This window comes from Canis lupus, chromosome 29, assembly GCF_048164855.1.
Source record: "Canis lupus baileyi chromosome 29, mCanLup2.hap1, whole genome shotgun sequence".
Taxonomy (NCBI): domain Eukaryota; kingdom Metazoa; phylum Chordata; class Mammalia; order Carnivora; family Canidae; genus Canis; species Canis lupus.
The window spans coordinates 11,863,750-11,883,871 of NC_132866.1; the positions used below are offsets into that span (position 1 = coordinate 11,863,750).

The 20,122-nt window shown below is 44.0% G+C and overlaps 1 protein-coding gene across 1 annotated transcript; it reads left to right on the forward strand.

Moving 5' to 3' along the window:
* Positions 1-10,540: 10,540 nt before the first annotated feature.
* PRDX3 (peroxiredoxin 3) lies at positions 10,541-18,741 on the forward strand. The gene is made up of 7 exons (XM_072805124.1): positions 10,541-10,648; positions 12,201-12,336; positions 14,287-14,428; positions 14,987-15,122; positions 16,119-16,222; positions 17,447-17,612; positions 17,949-18,741. The coding sequence occupies exons 1-7, from the start codon at positions 10,613-10,615 to the stop codon at positions 18,000-18,002; spliced, it is 774 nt and encodes a 257-aa protein (XP_072661225.1). The 5' UTR covers positions 10,541-10,612; the 3' UTR covers positions 18,003-18,741.
* The last annotated feature ends 1,381 nt before the right edge of the window (positions 18,742-20,122 follow it).

Sequence of the window (20,122 nt, forward strand, 5' to 3'; positions counted from 1 at the left end):
AAGCCAGACAAATACCTAACAAACAGATAAAGTAATGGTAAATGTAAGTTTCTGAACAAAGGATACAAACAAGGGTCAAGACAAAATAACACACAGTCTTTAAGGAAGTCCTCTTGGTGAGGATGACCAAGAGGTCACTAAGCTGTGACCTTAGTAAGGAGAAGGAGCTTGCCACATGTGAGTGGAGAGCATTCCTGCCAAAGAGGATAGCCTGAGCCAGGGGGCAGGATGGGGGTTGGGGAAGTAGGAGTAGACCAGTATGGCCAGAGCAGGAATGGGGTGGGGGGGGGGAGGCTCCCAGTGCAAGCATGTGAGTTTTCTGAAAGGAGGCAGGGATTCAGACTGTGTCAGGCCCTTGTACAAATTTGGGTTTTACTCTAATGCAGTGGGGAGCCATTGGGGAGTTGTAAATAGGAGATGAAATGACCTGGTCAGTGTTTGAAGAAGAGCCACTGTTGCTACCAGATGGAGACTAAATGGGAAAGAGGCCAAGAGTGAAGGAAGAACGATGGGTTAGGAGGCTTCAGGGAATGGGAGAGAGACAGGAGGGCCTCAAGCTTGGATGTCTGCAATGTCTCTAAACCAAGATCCGTTTAGCATTATAGAGAGGAGCTGATGGGGACTGAAGAGGACGGCATTCATCCTCTACCAGCACTCCCCGCCTAGAGCATAAGACGAATAAATATTTCCACCTAAATCCTATAACCAGCCCGAGGATAGCGTCTTGTGTGACAATTTGTTTAGTGCTGTGCCCTACTTTGGGTTGGGTTCTCCTAGGCCCTGAGACGAGGGTTCAAATGAACGTAGCTTACATAGCTTACGTAGGAGGTACAGGAGATGCAGGTGAGGGAGGTGGAAGTAACTTCCCTGGGCAGCTAGAACTTAACGTGCGCAGACACTCTGGGAAACACAGCTCAGCTCATCCACCCAAGTGGTGGGGGACCTGGGGGAGCTCTTCTTCTTCTTCTTTTTTTTTTTTTAATTTATTCATGAGAGACACAGGCAGAGGGAGAAGCAGGCTTCCTGCAGGGAGCCTGATGCGGAACTCCATCCCAGGACCTTGGGATCACGACCTGAGCCAAAAGCAGATGCTCAACTGCTGTGCTGAGCCACCCAGGCATCCAGAGCTGGGGTTTCTCTACACCAAATCCCTTCCCCAGGGCCGCTGCAGGGCTGCAGGGCAGGGAGCTAATCATGCTCTCTCATTTCTGTCTTTCTGCAGGGATGGGCACACTGCCTCCCCCAATTCTGAAGAAAGGCCTCAGCACAGAGATACAAGTGTTGACAGCTGGAAACCTCTGGAGCCCAAAAAGTGGCAGGGTCTGAGAGATACCAGAGACACGTAACAGAGTGGCCTGGACTCGGTGTTGTGTTTTCTTTCACTTTTGAAATAGAGCTCAAATGATGAAAGGGACTAAGCCTCTTTGACCACCAAAAGCCCTTGAGAAGCAGGGAAAGAATTCCAGGGAGAACACAGAGTGTTCTTGGACAGAGGAGGTGGTTGTGGAGGCAGAGAGAAGTCAATGTCTCCTTTGGGTGCTGGGCGGGGTGGGGGAAGGCAGCAAAGAATAGATTTGAAGACAGAAAACAGGAGTTTGGTTTCATGTTTGTTAAGTTTGCAGTGTGTAAGGGACATCAAGGGGAGATGTTGGCAGGCAGGACTGGAGATGCAGCTCCGAAATGGGGATAGGTGGGGGCGCAGGGGTGGCTCAGTTGCTTAAGCGTCTGCCTTCGGCTCACGTAATGATCTCAGGGTCCTGGGATCAAGCCCTGCTTCAGTTGGCCAGGCTCCTCGCTCAGCAGAGAGTCTACTTGTCCTTCTGCTCCTCCCTCCTGCTTGTACACACTCTCTCTAATAAATAAATAAAATCTTGAAAAAGAAAATAAAATAAACAAAAAGGGGATAGGTGGCCAGAGAAGGAAGAACAGGGGGAGCAGAGGATGTTTAGGGCAGCAAAACTATTCCAGTAAAACTATTAATGGAAGTGTGTCCTTACATATGTGTCCAGACCCATAGAACATACAACATCAAGAATGAACCCTAAGGTAAGCGATGGCCTTGGTGATAATGACATCTCAGCGTAGGTTCACATACTGTACCAAACGTACCACACTGGCACGGGCAGTGGATGCTAGGTAGGCTGTGTGGACGTGGGGTCAGGGGACAGGTGCATGCTCTCTGAAAGCTCATGCAATTTTGCTGTGAATGTAAAACTGCTCTAAAAAATAAAATTCATTTTTAAAAAGCTGGGAGGGGAATAGGTGAAGGCGAAGCAACAAAGAAAAGGAGGGGAAAGGTTCCAAAGAAAGCAAAGATGCACTAGGGATGGGCAGAAGTGGGGCATTTGCGGGATAGGCAAACTCTTACTAACCACAGGCCCACTGTGTGGCGGGCACTCCCTCTCTACAGCTTCACAAGAAGCCTGGAGGTGGGTGTCCTCAGGTGGAGCCCTGGGACTCTGAAAGGTGAAATGATCCATGAGGATTTAAACTGAGGACAATGGACTCCTCCCATCTGCTGCCTGCCTTACAGAGACCATCCTGGGGCAGCAGAAGGCAGTGCAGGTGATGCTGGACAACAAGGGTGAGAGGAGAAACCTTTGCTAGGAGACATGGCTCTACTTTGAGGCTTCATCCTCGCTGAACCCAGGAGAAAGCTGAATTTGGGGCTCCTTGTCCATGAGAAAAGAAGAAAAAAAATTGAATGCTTTTTGCCTTGGAAAGAAGAGGAACTCAGCACAACCCAGAGTAATGTTTGCCATCTCTAATTGTAGCCCCAACTACCAGAATGTCACTTGTGGTTCCAGGGAGGTATTTTCCTAATCATCATAGAAAATAGCAAGTATCTGTTCATTTGCCTTTCCCTCAATGAGGTCCAAAAATTCTTCTCCCAAATTCAAAAGGGAGAAATGCAATTATTTTCTACTCTTTTGGTGATGTGGACAAGGTGTTTGTCTTCTTCCTTTAAGAGAACAATTTGTCTCCTTGTTGTGACAGCTAGAGAAAGCTGGATAAAAAGATGGTTTTTTTCCAGAATGAGTGTAGAAAGAATGTTTTGGCCACCATGCTGGTCACTGCTTATTTATTCGCTTGCCAGTTTTGAGCAGTTGCTATGAGCCAGGCACTAGCCTAGCCATCAGGACTACAAAGATGAATAAGACAGAAACTCTATTCTCAAGAATTCCACAGTATCATTAAGACACAGGGCAACAGAAGATTCTAATGTGATATGACAAGAGCAAGAAGAATGAGAAAGGCCTATGCACAACACTTTCTAGGCACTGGGAAATGGATGGGAGAGGCGGGCAGGGAAGGTTGGCAGGACAATGTTGATATTGATTTTTTTTTTAACACTTCATTTATGCATTCATGAGAGACACACAGAGAGAGTCAGAGACATAGGCAGAGGGAGAAGCTGGTTCCCTCTGGGTAGCCTGATGCAGGACTCAACCCCAGGACCCCAGGATCATGCTCTGAGCCAAAGGCAGACACTCAACCACTGAGCCACCCAGGTGCCTCTTGATATTAATAGTTAAACACCAGTCATGGTTGTGTTTTCATGGAATGAACAACTGGAGGACTCTGCTTACCTTTCCAGGGTAAGTCTCTGGGTGCAGCCTGGGATGAGCTGAAGGCCACTCCTTTGTAGTTCTGAACCGACCATTGGAAGACTATTGTATAAAATTCCTTTTGGGCCTCTCCGGGCCTGAGATTCTAGAGTATTTCATTCCCTTTAGGATAAGGGAAATCAGGCTTTAGACAGAGATCAGCAGAACAGGCATGTCCACTGGAGTGTTCTGGGTTCTAATGGTCCCGAGCCAATGAATCCCTGTGTGACTTGAGGAAAGCTCGTTAACCACAGGCAGCCACCTCAGCTTCCTGTTTGGAAAAGAAGTGATAAGCAGTGGTACTTCCTCTCCAGTGGCCAAAAGCCTCGAAAATTGGGCTACTGTGTCGAACCTCCATTTGGTGTGAGGGAAACAGTAATGCTTTGTTTGAGCGTGCTTCAAATGCCAGTGTGAAGAATGACTTTTGGAACAACTGAGATTTATGGAGATACAAATAACAAAATGTCTTAGCTTGATTTACAGTAAAGGAAAAAGCAAAAAGACACCTAGAAGGCAGTACCTTCCAAAGATGAAAATTAAACCATGTATTAAAAAGAAAAAAAAATAAAATAAATAAAAAATAAAAAAAATAAAAATAAATTAAAAAATAAATAAATAAATAAATAAATAAAAAGAAAACAAGGGGCAGCCCGGGTGGCTCAGAGGTTTAGCGCTGCCTTCGGCCCAGGGCCTGATCCTGGAGACCCAGGATCGAGTCCCACGTCGGGCTCCCTGCATGGAGCCTGCTTCTCCCTCTCCCTGTGTCTCTGCCTCTCTCTGTGTGTGTCTCTCATGAATAAATAAATAAAAATCTTTATTTACAAAAATAAATAAAAAGAAAACAAATTTAGACAAACACATATAAGATGTAGACACACAAGTCAATACAGTAGGAATTTATGCTTACCATCCGACAAAGAGAACTTTTTAAAATTGTACCAATCTATTGGACATCCAAAAAGTAAGAAACAGAAATCTGTATCAATCTTATTTTTTTAGATTTTATTTATTTATTCATGAGAGGGGGGTGGACACAGACAGAGGGAGAAGTAGGCTCCATGCAGGGAGCCCGACATGGGACTCAATCCTGGGTCTCCAGGATCACGCCCTGGGCTGCAGGCAGCGCTAAACCGCTGAGCCACCCGCGCTGCCCTGTATCAATCTTAGATATGGTCAAGATTTGTTTTTAATCATAGCTAAAACTCATCTCAGGTAGATGGGGGTCTGATAAGTGTCTTACCATTATGGTCACCCTTATTGCTCAGAGTTAGCTTTAAAAGAAAAGAAAAAATACCAGGTCCCTCAAGTAAGAGCCTAGTCCAAGAGCAGGGACTTTGTTAGGCTGAGAAGATTGAGCCACAGGGAACTGGTACACTACTGGACTTCTAATTTTCCTTGACTTCATGTCCTTCTAGCATCCAGAAGACCCTAATGTGAGACATTTGGGAGATCAGAGCTCGTGCAAAAGCCTCATTCTTCATTCCTGAATGAAAGGAGGAAAAGGAACTTCATCACTTTGAGAAAAACAAGATGTATTCAAAGTCTGTGCCTGCTGTTGGAAAATGTAGCATGTCTGCTTGTGGGCAAAATAATAACCCATGTCTATTTAACCCTGCTCTGGGCCAAGTATTGCCCCAAAGCATTTTTGCATGCCTGTCTCTCTCCACACAGCTAATGGTTTGAGGTAGATGTGATGCTTATTCTCATTTTACAGATGCAGAAACCAAGGTATAGAAAAGTTAAGCAGCTGATCTAGTCACGATGGATGATTGATGCCTAAGACACACACCCTACCCTCTAAGACCATAAATGACAAAAGGAGAATTTGACCCCATGTCCTGGTGGCTCGAAGAGCCTGTTCCATTAACTATTTGAGCAGTGGTTTTTCAAATGGGGATGATTTTGTCCCCTGGGGGATATTTGGCAATGTCTGGAGACATTTTTGGTTGTCACATGTAAGTGGATGCCTTTCTCTCACAAGCTCTGCAAGAACACAGGAACAGAAAGAACCTAGCAAAGAAGAAAAAGGCTGAGAATAGAGTGGCAGGTCCCCACGGTTGCAAGCGTCAATTGCATGGGCAGAATCAACCAGAATTGCTCAGACAAAAGAACAGAGAGTACAGAACACAAAAAGGAGAACATCCCTGGCAGGCTCAGGAGCAGAGTATTTGGGGACATTTCACTGAAGGATAAATGGCCAATACTCCCATGCTCTGACACAGACTACCTTTTTATAAGTATCTCCTACTGAGCACCATCAAGCACTTTACACTTCAACAAATATGCCAGAGGTGAGACAACATTGTGTTAGGAAGGGGTTCGGCAGGCAGCTTTTGGAGTTTAAATCTGGTTCCTGCCCTTTTCAGTTGTGAGGATTTAGGCAAATTACTAAACCTCCCTAAGCCTCAGTATCCCCACCTATGAAATGGGGATGGTGAATTAAAAACAAAACCTATCTCACAGGGTCATGTAAAGATCATATAAGTTACTCTATTCAGCTCAGATGTTGGCCCCTTAAGTTCTCAATAAATGTTGGCTGACAATGATAACAAGCCAAAGGGACAAAGGTCACCAAATACTATCTGCCATCTTTCCCTTCATCTTCCCCTATTCCTCCCTTGAGGACGGAATCCATCTATTCTGACAAGACTTTTTTCTCTATGAGACCCTTCTTGATTTCTTTCTCTAAACTCTCATAGCTCTTTTCCTGGACTCTTTCATTTAATATAACAAACACAGTACTCACTATGTATGAGTCACAGTCACTGTATGTTGACTGTGTTAAATGCTTTAAAATTTAACTCACTTATTGCTCACAAGGACCCTTAGGGGAGGTATTAATATCATTCCCATTTCACAGATGAAAGAACAGGTAGGGAGTAACTTGCCCAAGGAAGCTGGTTTTTGAACCTCAGCTGTTCGCTCTCAATCATTATGCCTCATTTAGGCCCCTTAAAATTATGGATCTTGGATTTGGGTTTTTTACAATCTTTACTCAATGTTTCCTGGATGCACATGGAGTTCCTTGGCAGTAGGGCCTGTATAATCCACTCAGTACATACTTATATATACTTATTCACTGATTAAAATCACATTGCTAATTGACACAAATTCATCCAACACAGAAGGCTCTACCTGGAACCTAAATAGGAAAGAAAATGCATTATTCCAAAGGCTAAAATGAGCTTGGGGCATAGAGGATGCAGAAACTACACTCTAGGTTGAATGGCAGCATCAGGAGGATGGACAAAATGGAAGGTAGTGTCACCTTTATGCCTAAGCAGGTCCCATCCAAAGAAATAGTACTGACTAAAGTTTCTAAATTTTATTTATTTTTTTAATTATTATTATTTTAATTTTATTTATTCATGGGAGACACAGAGAGAGAGAGAGAGAGGCAGAGACACAGGGAGAGGGAGAAGCTGACTCCATGCAGGGAGCCCGATCTCCAGGATCAGGCCCTGGGCCGAAGGCGGTGCTAAACCGCTGAGCCACCTGGGCTGCCCCAAGTTTCTAAATTTTAAAACTAAAACCAAGAGAGGAAAAAATAAAAATAAAAAATAAAATAAAATATAGAAATAAAACCAAGAGAGGGAACTCCACTTGGTTCTGTTGTTTTGTTTGCACTGTGATTTATATTGCAGTTAAGTGTAGTTATGAACCAAACTGCCTATGTGTGGAAACTAAAGGACATGTGCATAAAATAGGAGAGAGAGGTGCCTCCAAAATGCTAGAGAAGGGCAGCCCAGGTGGCTCGGCGGTTTAGCGCTGCCTTTGGCCCGGGGCCTGATCCTTGAGACCCAGGATCGAGTCCCACTTCAGGCTCCCTGCATGGGGCCTGCTTCTCCCTCTGCCTATGTCTCTGCCTCTCTGTGTGTCTCGCATGAATAAATAAATAAAATCTTTTTTTAAAAATGCTAGAGAAAAGGAGAAAAGGAGAGGTGGACACCAAAGGGCTATGGGTCTAAGGAACATGGAAAGAGAAAAGCTACCTCTTGCCTTTTCTCTGTCTCCCTGCCCCCTCACCTTTTCCAGCTCATATACTTGCTGGTCAGATATGAGGATGTTCTGGGTTCTAGTCCCATCTCTGCTTCCAACCACCTACATGACTTTGGGAATATCTCTCCATCTCTGAGTCTCCATTTTCTTGTCTACAAATAATCACTGGGCTAGACCATAGCATCCCTAGTTGTTTGTTTGTTTTTTTTTTTTTAATTTGAGGTAACGTTCACCTGATATAAAATTAACCATTTTAAAATGCACCATCCTGTGATATTAAGAACATTCATGGGCAGCCCCGGTGGCGCAGCAGTCGGGGGTGGTGCAGCAGTTTAGCACCACCTGCAGCCCAGGGCGTGATCCTGGAGACCCTGGATCGAGTCCCACATCGGGCTCTCTGCATGGGGCCTGCTTCTCCCTCTGCCTGTATCCCTGCCTCTCATTCTCTCTCTGTGTTTCTATGAATAAATAAATAAAATCTTTAAAAAAAAAAAAAGAACATTCATAATGTTGTGCAATCACCACTTCTCTGTAGTTCCAAAACATTTTCATTACCCCGAAAAGAAAACCCTGTACTCATTAAGCAGTCAGTGCCCCTGCCTCCTCCTCCCCACACTTGGCAATTGTCAATTTGCTTTCTCCTTATATGGATTTCCTTATTCTCCATATTTCATATGAAAGGAATCATACAACATTTGGACTTTTGGATTTGGTTTCTATTAGTCAGCATAATGCTTCTTTCAGTTCATACATATTACAATATGTATAATCCTTCATTCCTTTTTATGGCTGAATAATATTCCATTATACACTACAGTATGATTTTGAGCTCTCAGGTTATGATCTCCCTTCCTTTTCAAACACCTGTTCACAAACATGTTATGAACACCCACTAAACACAAGGCAGGTACTAAGGGGAAATGTATATACACACACACACACACATATATATATTTTATATATATACACACATATGTACACACACACGTGTGTGTGTGCATATATATAGATATATATATAAACTTTTAATTGGAGTGTGACATTGGGATGACTGGGTGGCTCAGCGGTTGAGCATCTGCCTTTGGCTCAGGGCATGATCCCCGAGTCCTGGGATCGAGTTCCACATCAGAATCCCCATGGGGAGCCTGCTTCTCCCTCTGCCTCTGTTTCTCATGAATAAATAAATAAAATATTTTTAAAAAACTGGAGTATGACATTTAAAACTGCCCAAATCATAAGTGTACAGCTTCATGAAAGCTCACAAAGTAAATACAACTATTAACTTTAAGCTAGGTCAAAAGATAAAATATTACTTGCTCCCCATTCTTGTCTTCTCATTACTCTCCCCCAATTCCCATTTTCTCAAGGTCAACACCATTCTGACTTCAAACACTATATATTAGTTGTTCCTGTTTTTGAATTTCATATAAATGGAACCATATTGTGTCTACTTTCTCATGTCTGGCTTCTTTCACTCAACATCATGTCTGTGAAACTCTCCCATCTTGTTGCATGTCACTGCCATGCATTCATTCTCAATATCATAATTTATTCATCCATTCTATGATTTTGATGGGCATTTGTGTAGTTTCATCTCTGTGTCATTATCATAGTGTTGCTATGAACTTTCTAGCCTATGTCTTTTGATAAACTGATACATACATTTTTGGGGCATAAGCCTATGACCGAAATTATTTGAGTCATATATTCAGTTTACTAAATACTGACACGGAATTTTCCAAACTGGTCAGATAGTTTTAGATTCTCATCTCTAGCTTCTAAGGCAGTCCATTCCAAAGCATGGGGCTGGTACCCACTGCAGTACTAGTGGTGCATACAAGTGCATTTATGTGAGGAGCAAAATAAATAACATTAAGGCCCAAAGTGAAAAAAATTATTACCCTTTTAATGCTCTTTAAATTCTTCGTATAACATAAAGAGAACCCCATGTGATACCAGGATGTTTCTAGCCATCTCTCCGTTTCCCTTTTTACAAAGTCTCAGATTTTCAGCAGGCAACTGTACCTACTTGATACTTAATAACATTTTGTTTTAATGTGTTTATTTTAATTACTTTCTATGCATAGCAAGTTATAAGGTTTTCCATTTAAGTTATTTAACATATTCTTTCAAATAAATTCATTTACGTTTTTCAAAATTGAGTCAACTTAAAGAAAATAGTAAATAATATGCAGATGATATGCAGATTCAAGAAACTATGTTGGTAGTGGAATGACTGATATCCGGAAAATACCTACTTAGAATCTGCATTTACCGAAAAGCCAACGTGTGATTTTTATCTGTGTTTGATGAGCTTGCTTCAAAGTACCATGATCACCACTGAGCACTTAGCTTTCTAACTGACAGAAAATAGAATTTAAATGTATCCCAGTTCTTCCAGTTTTGGGAAGAGAGGCCAATGGAAGTCCAGACAGCATCCCAAAAGTTTTCAGAACCCAAAAACCTGATGTGTCTGGCCCACTTGGCTCATTAACGGACAAAAATTGCATTAAAATTAATTCCGTTTCCTGCAGAATCCAGAAGGCTCTACCGAGGCCATTTGCAGGACGGGTAGAAACAGTTATCCACACAGGTTAGCCATATAAAGCAGAAGCTCCCCACCTGGATTAGTCCTTTTTAGGATGGGGCGACACTTAGAAGTAAGGTATTGTTTTCCTGAGCATTCCTTTACTTAGAAGCCGCGACGGGAATTTTCTCCTAGAATTTTCTCTTCGGAATTGGGGCTGAGGCACTTGACAGGTGAGTTGACCCAAGTAAGGTCCAAACAAAAAGGTGGGGAAGTAAGTCATCTTTCCCGCCCGGACTCCAGCCCCGCCCCCCAGCTCGGGCCCGGCCCCGCCCCCCGCTCGGGCCCCGCCCCCGCCTGGGCCTGGCCCCGCCCCCGCCGGAGGCCCCACCCCGGGCCCGCCCCACAAGCCCCGCCCCCCACAAGCCCCACCCCCTCCGCGTGCCCGCCAGTCCCGCGAATCCCGCGCGCACTGAAGATGGCGGCCGCGGTGGGAAGGTTCCTCCGGGCTTCGGTGAGTGCCTGCCGGCGGGGGACAGGCGCGGAGACACAACAGTGGCTCCGAGGACGTGCTTCCCACATAGGATCCTGCTCCCTGCGGCCGGGGGCGCCTTTCGCCCTGCTTGGAGGGCGCCAGCGGGTAACGGCCCCGGAGGCCTCGGCCGTAGGGAGTGCGCCTGCGCAGAACCGTCCCCCGCCCCGTTCCCGTCCGCTCCTCCAGCCCCTCCTCGCTCCGAGTCGAGGGTCCGCAGCCCTCCGTGCCCCTGAGCACCTCGCCCGGGAGGCAGGCGCCCTGGCCCCCGTTCCCTGTTCTGTAGCTACTCTGTGACCTTGGACACGTGACTTCCCCTTTCGGAACCTCGGTTTAGTGTCCTCGCCTTAAGGTAGAAAGAGTGATGCCAACATCAGGGCGTTGCAGCGAGTATCTACCAAATGGTGGATGGAAACCAAAGTGCTGAAGTACAGAGTGCTAAGGTGCAAAAGGCACTTTGCGCTTTGGCATTCCTCCCATCCCCTAGGTCTGTCCCCCTCCTCCCGGCAAAGCCTAGTACCCTTTTGGTAGCCCCCCTCCCCCTTCTCCTTGGCTTGGTTGAACTGCAAGGCTCTTCTTCCCTGAGTCATGCTAGACGCGATAGTTGAGCAAAAAAATAATCCCCTTGAGGCCTGTTCAAAATTTCCCAGAGTGTGAACTTTGCTCTACTTGTTTGCTTGTCTGTGGGGGCTTGGCCTTTTCTGGGAAAACCTTGACATGATAGAACATGCTTATTAGCAGGTCATGCTGGTAAAGGGCGTAAATACGCAGGGCCTGGCCAAGTCCCCTTGGTTTTTGAATCCTCTGTGTTCTTAAGAGCGTGGAGACTTTATCGTCTTATAATTCCCCTCTGCTTTGCAGGGTTTTTAAGAATTATGTATATATTTTAAAAATAAAAGTTATGTATATTTAAGATGTACGACAAGATGATTTGTATACATATACATAATGAAATGATTACTATAGACCAGCATCTCTTCACATAATTACCGTTTCTTGTGCTTGATGAGTGATGAGTGTGCCTGAAATCTACTCTCTTAGCAAATTCCGAGCACCCCGGGTGGCTCAGCGGTTTAGCGCCGCGTTCAGCCCAGGGCCTGATCCTGGAGTCCCGGGATCGAGTCCCATGTCAGGCTCCCTGCATGGCGGCTGCTTCTCCCTCTGCTTCTCTCTCTCTCTCTGTCTCTCATGAATAAGTAAATTAAAAAAAAAAAAAAATCTTAGCAAATTCCCAGTGTTCAGTACAGTATTAAGTATAGTCATCATTACCCTACATTAGATCTCTAGACTAATTCAGCCTACATAACTGCAACTTTGTACCCTTTGACCAGCATCTCCCCATCCCCCTCTTGCAGTCTTGAGAAAGAAGGAAGCGGAAAGGAATGTTAAAGAACATTGAGATTCATTCTACACTGTTACGGGGTTTGGTGTTTAGTTCACAGGAACAAGGATTGGTGAGGCCCAATGGCCTGGTGCTCTTTCAGCCGGGCCAGCCTTCAGGCTACTTTCTAATATAAAGTGTTTCTCTTTCCAGATTGCCCGACATGTGAGTGCTATTCCATGGGGCATCTCTGCCTCCGCAGCCCTTAGACCTGCTGCTTCCAGAAGAACATGCCTGACAAATGTATTGTGGTCTGGTTCTGGTCAAGCAAAATTCGCTTTTAGCACCAGTAAGTATTATGCCTTGGTTTGGCCCAGGCAGTATGAATCATCTCGCGCCATGGGCTCTGAAGCCTGGCTATGCATTAGACTCGGTTGGGGAGCTTTGGAAACTATACCACTACCCCAGTCCCACCCCTGACAAATTAAGTCAGTATCTGAGGTGAGACCAGGACATCATTTTGGTTTTTTGGTTTTTTAATCAGAATGTAGTTGACATAATACTGGTTTCATATGTACAGCATAGTGATTCAAGATTTATATGCGTTAGGTGGTGATGACAATGATAAATCTAGCTGCCATCTGTCACCATACAAAGTTGCTATGGTATTATTAACTATTCATTGTGCTGTCCATCCCCACCCCACCCCCCCGTCCATCTTTCTGTAGCTGGAAGTTCATATCTTTTAATTCCTTTATTAGTATATTCTAAAAGTTCACCGAATAATTCTAATGTCCAGTCAGGATTGAGAATTACCGAGGCACACTGCTCTTGTGTCACATTTCCTTGTTGGTCACCAGAGGTTTTTATGTTCTGTGTTGAGGAACACATAGGTTGGGGGAGTGGGGGGACTCAGATGCTTCCTGGGCCCTGTGTGTGAGGGGACATGAGATAATTGGCAGTGGCCGACAGTCTGTTAGAACCAAGGCTTTTAGATTCAGACCTGGCCATGTTAGAGCATGGATTCCTCCATTATCTGGTATTTCTTGAGATTTACACTGCATTTTCTAGAATGTGGGCTTTGCTAAGATCAGCCTCAGATAATGAGTGGTACTTGAAAATACCTCCTTTAGATTTGTCCCACACACCCCCCCCTTTTTTTTTTTTTAAGATTTAGTTATTTGACAGAAAGAGAACACAAGTAGGGGGAGCTGCAGGCAGAGAGGGAGAAGCAGACTCCCCACTGAGTAGGGAGCCCTATGTGGGACTCAGTTCCAGGACTCTGGGACCATGACCTGAGCCGAAGGCAGATGCTTAACCTACTGAACCACTTTAGCAAAGCCTTCGTTTGTGGGCAAAACGTTCTGAAAAGTTTCACAGTTCCACAACCCTGGAGCTTTAAAAAAGATTTCTAGTAGTGATTTGATGACCCGCATTTAAAATTTTCCTTGTTCTCTGTCCCAAACCCCACACCAGCAGCTCCCACTGTTTCTGAAGACCAGACATTTTGATATTTTGTCCCAAGTTCCCAGGTGGAAGCGAGTCCCCTCCAGTTCTAATACATCTCTTGCATCCTTTCCTTCCCTCCTGTCCTTCTCAGGCACACCGCTCCCATCCATACGTCTTATTAAGATCACTGAAACCCCTTCTAATACAGTCTCCCTCCTGCTCTCCTTACCCTCCCCAGCCAGACTTAGCTTCCTAAAAACAGCTGATTTATCTTCTATGTCCTACATGGAAATCTCCAGTGAGGACTCTTTTAAGAACAAACTCTAGCCTGATATTTAAGGGCCCTCAGAGTGTGGCCTTCAACCTTTCTTGCTTTGTCTCCTACACTTCCTTCCAAACACACCTGCTCTCTGTGTTCTAATCAGACTGCCACGGGCTGTTCCCTACACATGCTCTATTCCCTCTTCCCTGTCCCTCCTGGGTATGGATGGCAACAGCTGAACCATATTTAGAATCTCTCCCTAGGCTCCTGTCCTCCTCAATTCTATCTTAATTCCATCCCCATCATTTTCTGACATCATCTTTTTAGTCTTTTCAGTCCCCATAGTATTTTTTTTTTCCCCATAGTATTTTTGAATTGAATTTGGGTACGATCTAGAACTACAGAAGGGGGGACAAATTACCTAAGATATAGCGTTGAACTAAGATACAGAAGGGGGGACAAATTACCTAAGATATAGAGTTAATTGATTTATACTACTAATTAATTACCATGAGAGAGTTGAATAAAGTCAAATAAGTGTGTGATTTAGCAGATGATGAACTACGTGTATGTGTGGGCTTCCTTCAGGTTCCTCTTACCACGCTCCTGCCGTCACCCAGCACGCGCCCTACTTTAAGGGCACTGCCGTTGTCAACGGAGAGTTTAAAGACCTAACCCTCGATGACTTTAAGGGGAGATATTTGGTGCTTTTCTTCTATCCGTTGGACTTGTAAGTGTGATTTCTGTGGTGCTATAATGTCATTCTGAGAGCAAGCAAAGGTCCTTGACATTTCCTATCTCTGGTTGCTCTCCTGGTCAAGGAAGGGTTCTTTCAGGTCCTTTTATCACTAGTGGCCTTGCTGAGTACAGCTTGCATCTGCAGCTAATCTCATAAATTTAGAGGATGGGGTGGCATTCTTGTTAGTGGGGTAGGGTTTTAATACGGCTCTGTTCTATGTGCTCCCGAATGGTGGTTCCTGTAAGCCAGGCTGTAAGGAAGTTTTCCCTGGTCTGGAGGGAAAGGAGAAAGGTAAAGATAATAAAATGGGTTTTCTCACAAAGCTACTTTATTTAATTGTTTCTGTATTCTTAGAATATGCCTCTTTTCCCCTGCCTGACCCCATGTTTTTATATGATTCTTAAGAGAGGTGAGTACAGTGAGGGTGGTTAATTGTTTTTGCCTTTTTCACCTTTAAGCAAGTTGAACTAGTTTTTAGACTACCTGTGTTTAAATTTTAAATCCTTGTTTTTAAATTCTCTGATGGGAATTTCTGCCCTTTTTTTCTAGCACCTTTGTGTGTCCTACAGAAATTGTTGCTTTCAGTGACAAAGCCAAAGAATTTCACGACGTGAACTGTGATGTTGTTGCAGTGTCAGTGGATTCCCACTTCACCCATCTTGCCTGGATCAACACACCGCGGAAGGTATAAAGTGCAGTGGCCCTGCCTTTGCACTTAGGATCCCCTAAACTGAAAAGATCCTATGAAAGACTAACCTAGAAGTTGTTAAAGCATGAACTAGTCTGAAATGGGCTATTTGTGGGCTTGAAGCTTCTGGCAAGTTCTATGAAACTCTGTCCATATCTTGCCTAGCAATGCCTAAATTTACTGCCCACTACATGTGTGTTTTCCAAGGTACAAAGGGTTGGGGCACAGGGTTGTGGGGGTGCCCAGCTGGGGTTCACTGCCTCCTCTCTCAAGGGTACCTTGTAGATCCCACATACTCCGCGTGGCTTGTGGGTGGTAGTTAGGTTCTCTGATTTCACTCTTCTGCGTGATAACTTTTCTTGTCTAAAAATGCTTGGAGGAATCAAAATTTCTAGCCATTTTGCTGAACTATCAATACCAAATTATTCAGTCTTTTATTTATTTTTTTAAAATATTTATTTATTTGAGAAAAGCAAGAGAGAGAGCACAAAGGGAGAGGGAGAAGCAGACTCCCCGCTGTCCGGGGAGCTCTGTTCCAGGACCCCTGAGATCATGACCTGAGTTGAAGGCAGATGCTTAACCGACTGAGCCACTCAGGTGCCCTTATTCAGTCTTTTTATTACTCTTCCATTTTTTTGCTATAGAAACTAACCTTCAAGTAAAAGAATGCATCAAGAATTAGAAAAAGAAAGGTCTCTGGGTTTAAATCCTGCTTCTGTCCTGTTTTGTGCCCTGGAACAAGTTGCTTAACCTTTGTGTGCCTCAGTTTCCTCATGTGTAAAAAGGCAATGATAGTAGTGTCTGCTCCAGGGTGGTTATGGGGAGGGAGTGAGTTCACAGAGAAGAGCTAAGAGCAGTGCTCAGCCCGCTCTTGGTTCTCCATTGCTGCTGTCTGTTGCCTTTCTTGTTGGCCTCAGACATCACATTACGTGGCTGAGAACGGTGAGAACGAGTGCACTGTGTAACAGCCAGTCATGTTCGCATTTTTGTTAGAATGGCGGTTTGGGCCACATGAACATTGCACTCCTGTCAGATCTGACTAAACAGATTTCTCGAGACTATGGCGTGCTGTTAGAAGGCCCCGGTATTGCTCTAAGGTAAGATCTTGTTTCTTTTATGAACTTAAACTATTTCATGCTAAGCACCATCCCCCTTCTTAGAGAATTTATGGAGCCCTGCTTTCCTCTTGAGTTATACCTGGAATTGTAGTTCTGAGAGCCACGTTGGAGCTTCAGCCTCTTTTACTCCAGGGAGATTGTCTTCATTTAATAAACTAAGGCCTGGCTTTGACAAAGTTGGCAAGGGAAGAAGGAGGAGTGCTGGCTTTGTCCTCCAAGGATCCCCTTCCCTGTAGGGTCTTGCTAGTTTTGCCATTATTTCCCTTGCTATTAGGATTGACAAGGGAGTGTAGGGTGGTTTGAGTCTGGTTTGTAAGATAAGGCTTGCTTTCTGGAGTGTGGGCCCTGCTCCATCCTAGCCCTGCATCTACATCTATACCATGCATTCCAGCGTGGCTCCACTCTTGATTGAGGAGCTGGGGGCAGAACCCTTTGAGCTTCAAAGCCTAGACCTCCATGAGCCAGGCCCAGGGAGAAAGAAGTACCTTTTCACCTTGCCTTTTCTCTTGCTTGCTTTTTCCCTGCATGATTAACACTTGGAATGCCACACCCCTTTAAGAGAGACTGTTAAAACCTGTGGTTTAAACATATCTGCATATGTCACGGTAACACCAGCACTTGTACAGAAGATGAACACAGACCACAGGGCAGGTCATCTCGTTACACTGCTGCCAAGTGATAAAGAGTAAAGGTCTTGGGTTTTCCTTTAGATTTCTGCTCTGCCTAGACTTAAGGCCAGTAAATTCTTTCTGCTAAGATTTCCCCAGGGATTTTCCCCCATTTACCCAAGAATTCACTCATTTCGTCAGTATTTACTGAATATAGATAAAATCATCTGTCTCCTCCCATATGTCTCTGGTTTCTTGTCAAGATCTGATACAGCAGCCCAAAGAACACCTAGATCACTTATATGTTAAAGAAGTCTGTTCTCTGTGACTCTTCTCTGTGTGAAATCCTGCTCTTTTCCATGTTGGCCTGGTCCACTCACACCTTTGTGTGGCACATCATCAGTAAGATGATGATAAGCTTTTTGTGTAACAGTAAGAGGTGATAAGCTTTTTGTGTAACAGTGAAAACCCCATATTTAAGCATATGCTCAAGTTTAAAGCTTTATTGAAGAGAATTAAAGACAGAAGCAGGTAGAAGATAGACTTCGTAGTTGTTGTGCTGCTGAGGTACTAATGGGGCTAAATCCTGATGCAGAGGTCTTTTCATCATTGACCCCAATGGAGTCATCAAGCATTTGAGTGTCAATGATCTCCCTGTGGGCCGAAGTGTGGAAGAGACCCTCCGCTTGGTGAAGGCATTCCAGTTTGTGGAAACCCATGGAGAAGTCTGCCCAGCAAACTGGACCCCGGATTCTCCTACAGTAGGTTTCTTTTCCAAAAGCAGTGAGACCTCAGCAGAGGTTCCCAGGTCATCACTGCCCTCAGGGCTGCTGGCCTAGAGTACCTACAAAAGGAGCCCACCCTTGGAGCAAGGGTGCAGATAGTGTGCAAATGGGTGAGGCTGCTGAGGGGTGGGGGTTTGGTTGGGACCAAGGATTAGGCAGGCTGCTAATGTAACTTTCATCCATGTATTTTAAAGGAAACAGACCATGCTTTAAAAAATTAAAGAACTTTGGGTTAAAAACAGAGTTTTCCATTCACTTTTGAGGCTTTTATCATAAAGTCAGCCACCTAATTAAATGTTTTTGTATTTTCAGATCAAGCCACATCCAACTGCTTCCAAAGAATACTTTGAGAAGGTAAATCAGTAGGTCATCCTGTGTGTCCCCACCTCTTCTCACATGAGGGAAGAGCGCAGTTGGAACTCACCTTTAGCATTTCAAAAATGATTATTTATAGAAGATAAAACACCAATTATGCTTATATTCGTAAATAATCTAAATGTTTTGTTTTTGTAACACTGGCCAAGGCTTTTAAATGTACTCACATCCTTTAATTGGTAACCTCTTGATGGCTAGCTAGTTTGTAGGATGCTACTTCACCTAGTCCTTGCATTATGTCTTCATTGGAAAGAGGAAACATTCTTCTTTGTTGGCCTTACTTGAACCTTTATGTTCACCAGAGTAGTACAACAAGCACCGAAGGTTGTGATCAAAGGTCCTGAAACTTTGTTGAATTTCTTTGCGATAAACTAAATTTTCTTTTAAGGCAGCAAAGATCATACATAGTTTTAAGGTGTTAACATCAGTGTCTAATATAACTCTTGCAATGGCTGTATATGCACTTGAAACAAATGTGAATCATGTTTTTAAAAAAAACACGGTGGCAAAGTGACTTAAGTGATCATGTGTGTCTCTCCTCCCTGAGATTAACATAGTTATTTTACTTATTTGTTAGCTAACGTAGGGTCTACATACAACTCTAGATATTGATTGGATATAATTATAGAGGACATTTATTGAATCCAGGAATTGCATTGTGAAATCATTGTAATTATTTTCTTTTCTGAAGTGCTCAATGTAAAGTACATAATAAACATATTTTAAAATATTTGCTTGTTCAATACCATTAATTTTTGGTTCAGCTTATATTACAGAACTCTACTGTAGTTTTCCTTTTGATTATATCAACCAACACATGTGGAGCATTTAATGCAGGGCCCACAAAGATGAGTAAGATGCTAGCTCTACACCCGAAAAACTCAGGTTCAGGCAAGAGAGATATGGAAGTATTTATTTGTTTTTGGTGGTTTTTTTTTTTTTTTTTTTTGAAGTATTTGTTATTTCAGGAAATCCTGAGTGCCTCTCATATGCCAGGTGCTATTTTGCAGGCCCAAGGGTGAACAATGGAGTTACGTTCTTGAGGGGGAAACCCAATAAATATAATAAAAATACATAGAATGTCTGGAAGGGAAATAACTGGAGCAGGGGGCCAGAGCAGAGAATTGAGATGTTCGGGATAGGGTTGTTAGAAAGGCCTTAATAGAGTCAATATCCAGGTCTGTTTTCTCATCTGTAAAAAGAAAGCAATAATTGTCCTAACTTAGGGTTTTGAGGAGGATCAAGTGAGATAAAACATGTAGAAAGTAAGGGAGTTAGGAGGGTAAGAAAATGTTAGGCATAGGGTTTGGCAACTGCAAAGACCCTGAGGCAAGAGCATGCGTAGAGTGGTGCAGTGGTGAAGGAGGAGATTGGTAACAGGGAGGCCAGAGTGCCATTTGAACAAGTTAAGGACTTTGGATTCTTTTTTAAGATGGGAAGTGTAAGGAAGGTTTTGACGAGACTCCCATCAACTTGTTCTAGGAGGATCACTGTGGCTCCTTTGTTAAGAGTAGACTGTAACGGTCCTGAGAAGAGAAGCTGGCTGGATTTGTGATATACTTGAGGGCAGAGCCAGCAGAATGATACAGATGTGCTAAATACCATGGCACAATAGATGCATTCCTGGGGCATAAGGGGAACACTGAGGAGGGACACCCTACCCAGGGAGAATTTCCTGGAAGGAAAGGTGAACTCTTGAGGCTATAGAGAAGTGAGCCAGGTAGACTGAGCAAAAGAAGTTGCAAAGTTACGTCGGCCTGAAGAAAACCAGGAGCTGGTTTGGTGTCCCTGGAGGGGAAGGTAAGGCAAGGGATGGAATAGGCCTGCACGTGTGGGCCACGTGAGAGGCCCAAACAGCATTTCCAGTGGACCCCATGTCGTATTAGGCTTTTCACGTTTTACCTCATTTGATCCTCAACAAAACCTCAAGTAGATACAATTACTGTTCTCATTTTACAAATGAGTACATAGACCCATTTATATTGACTTGACCAGGGCCATCCAACTAAGTAATTGGTGGTGCTGGGTCCTCAACCCAAGACTCACACCAGGATCCCTGAACTCCTTAAGCATCCAGGAACAACAACAACAACAAAACATCCAGGAACATA

What these genes read in the sequence shown, in the direction of transcription:
- PRDX3 (XM_072805124.1), top strand. Translation starts at nt 10,613, where the DNA reads ATGGCGGCCGCGGTGGGAAGGTTCCTCCGGGCTTCG. An exon ending in GAAGGTTCCTCCGGGCTTCG is followed by an intron (nt 10,649 to 12,200) that starts GTGAGTGCCTGC and finishes TTCTCTTTCCAG; the next exon opens with ATTGCCCGACATGTGAGTGC. An exon ending in GGACCCCGGATTCTCCTACA is followed by an intron (nt 17,613 to 17,948) that starts GTAGGTTTCTTT and finishes TTGTATTTTCAG; the next exon opens with ATCAAGCCACATCCAACTGC.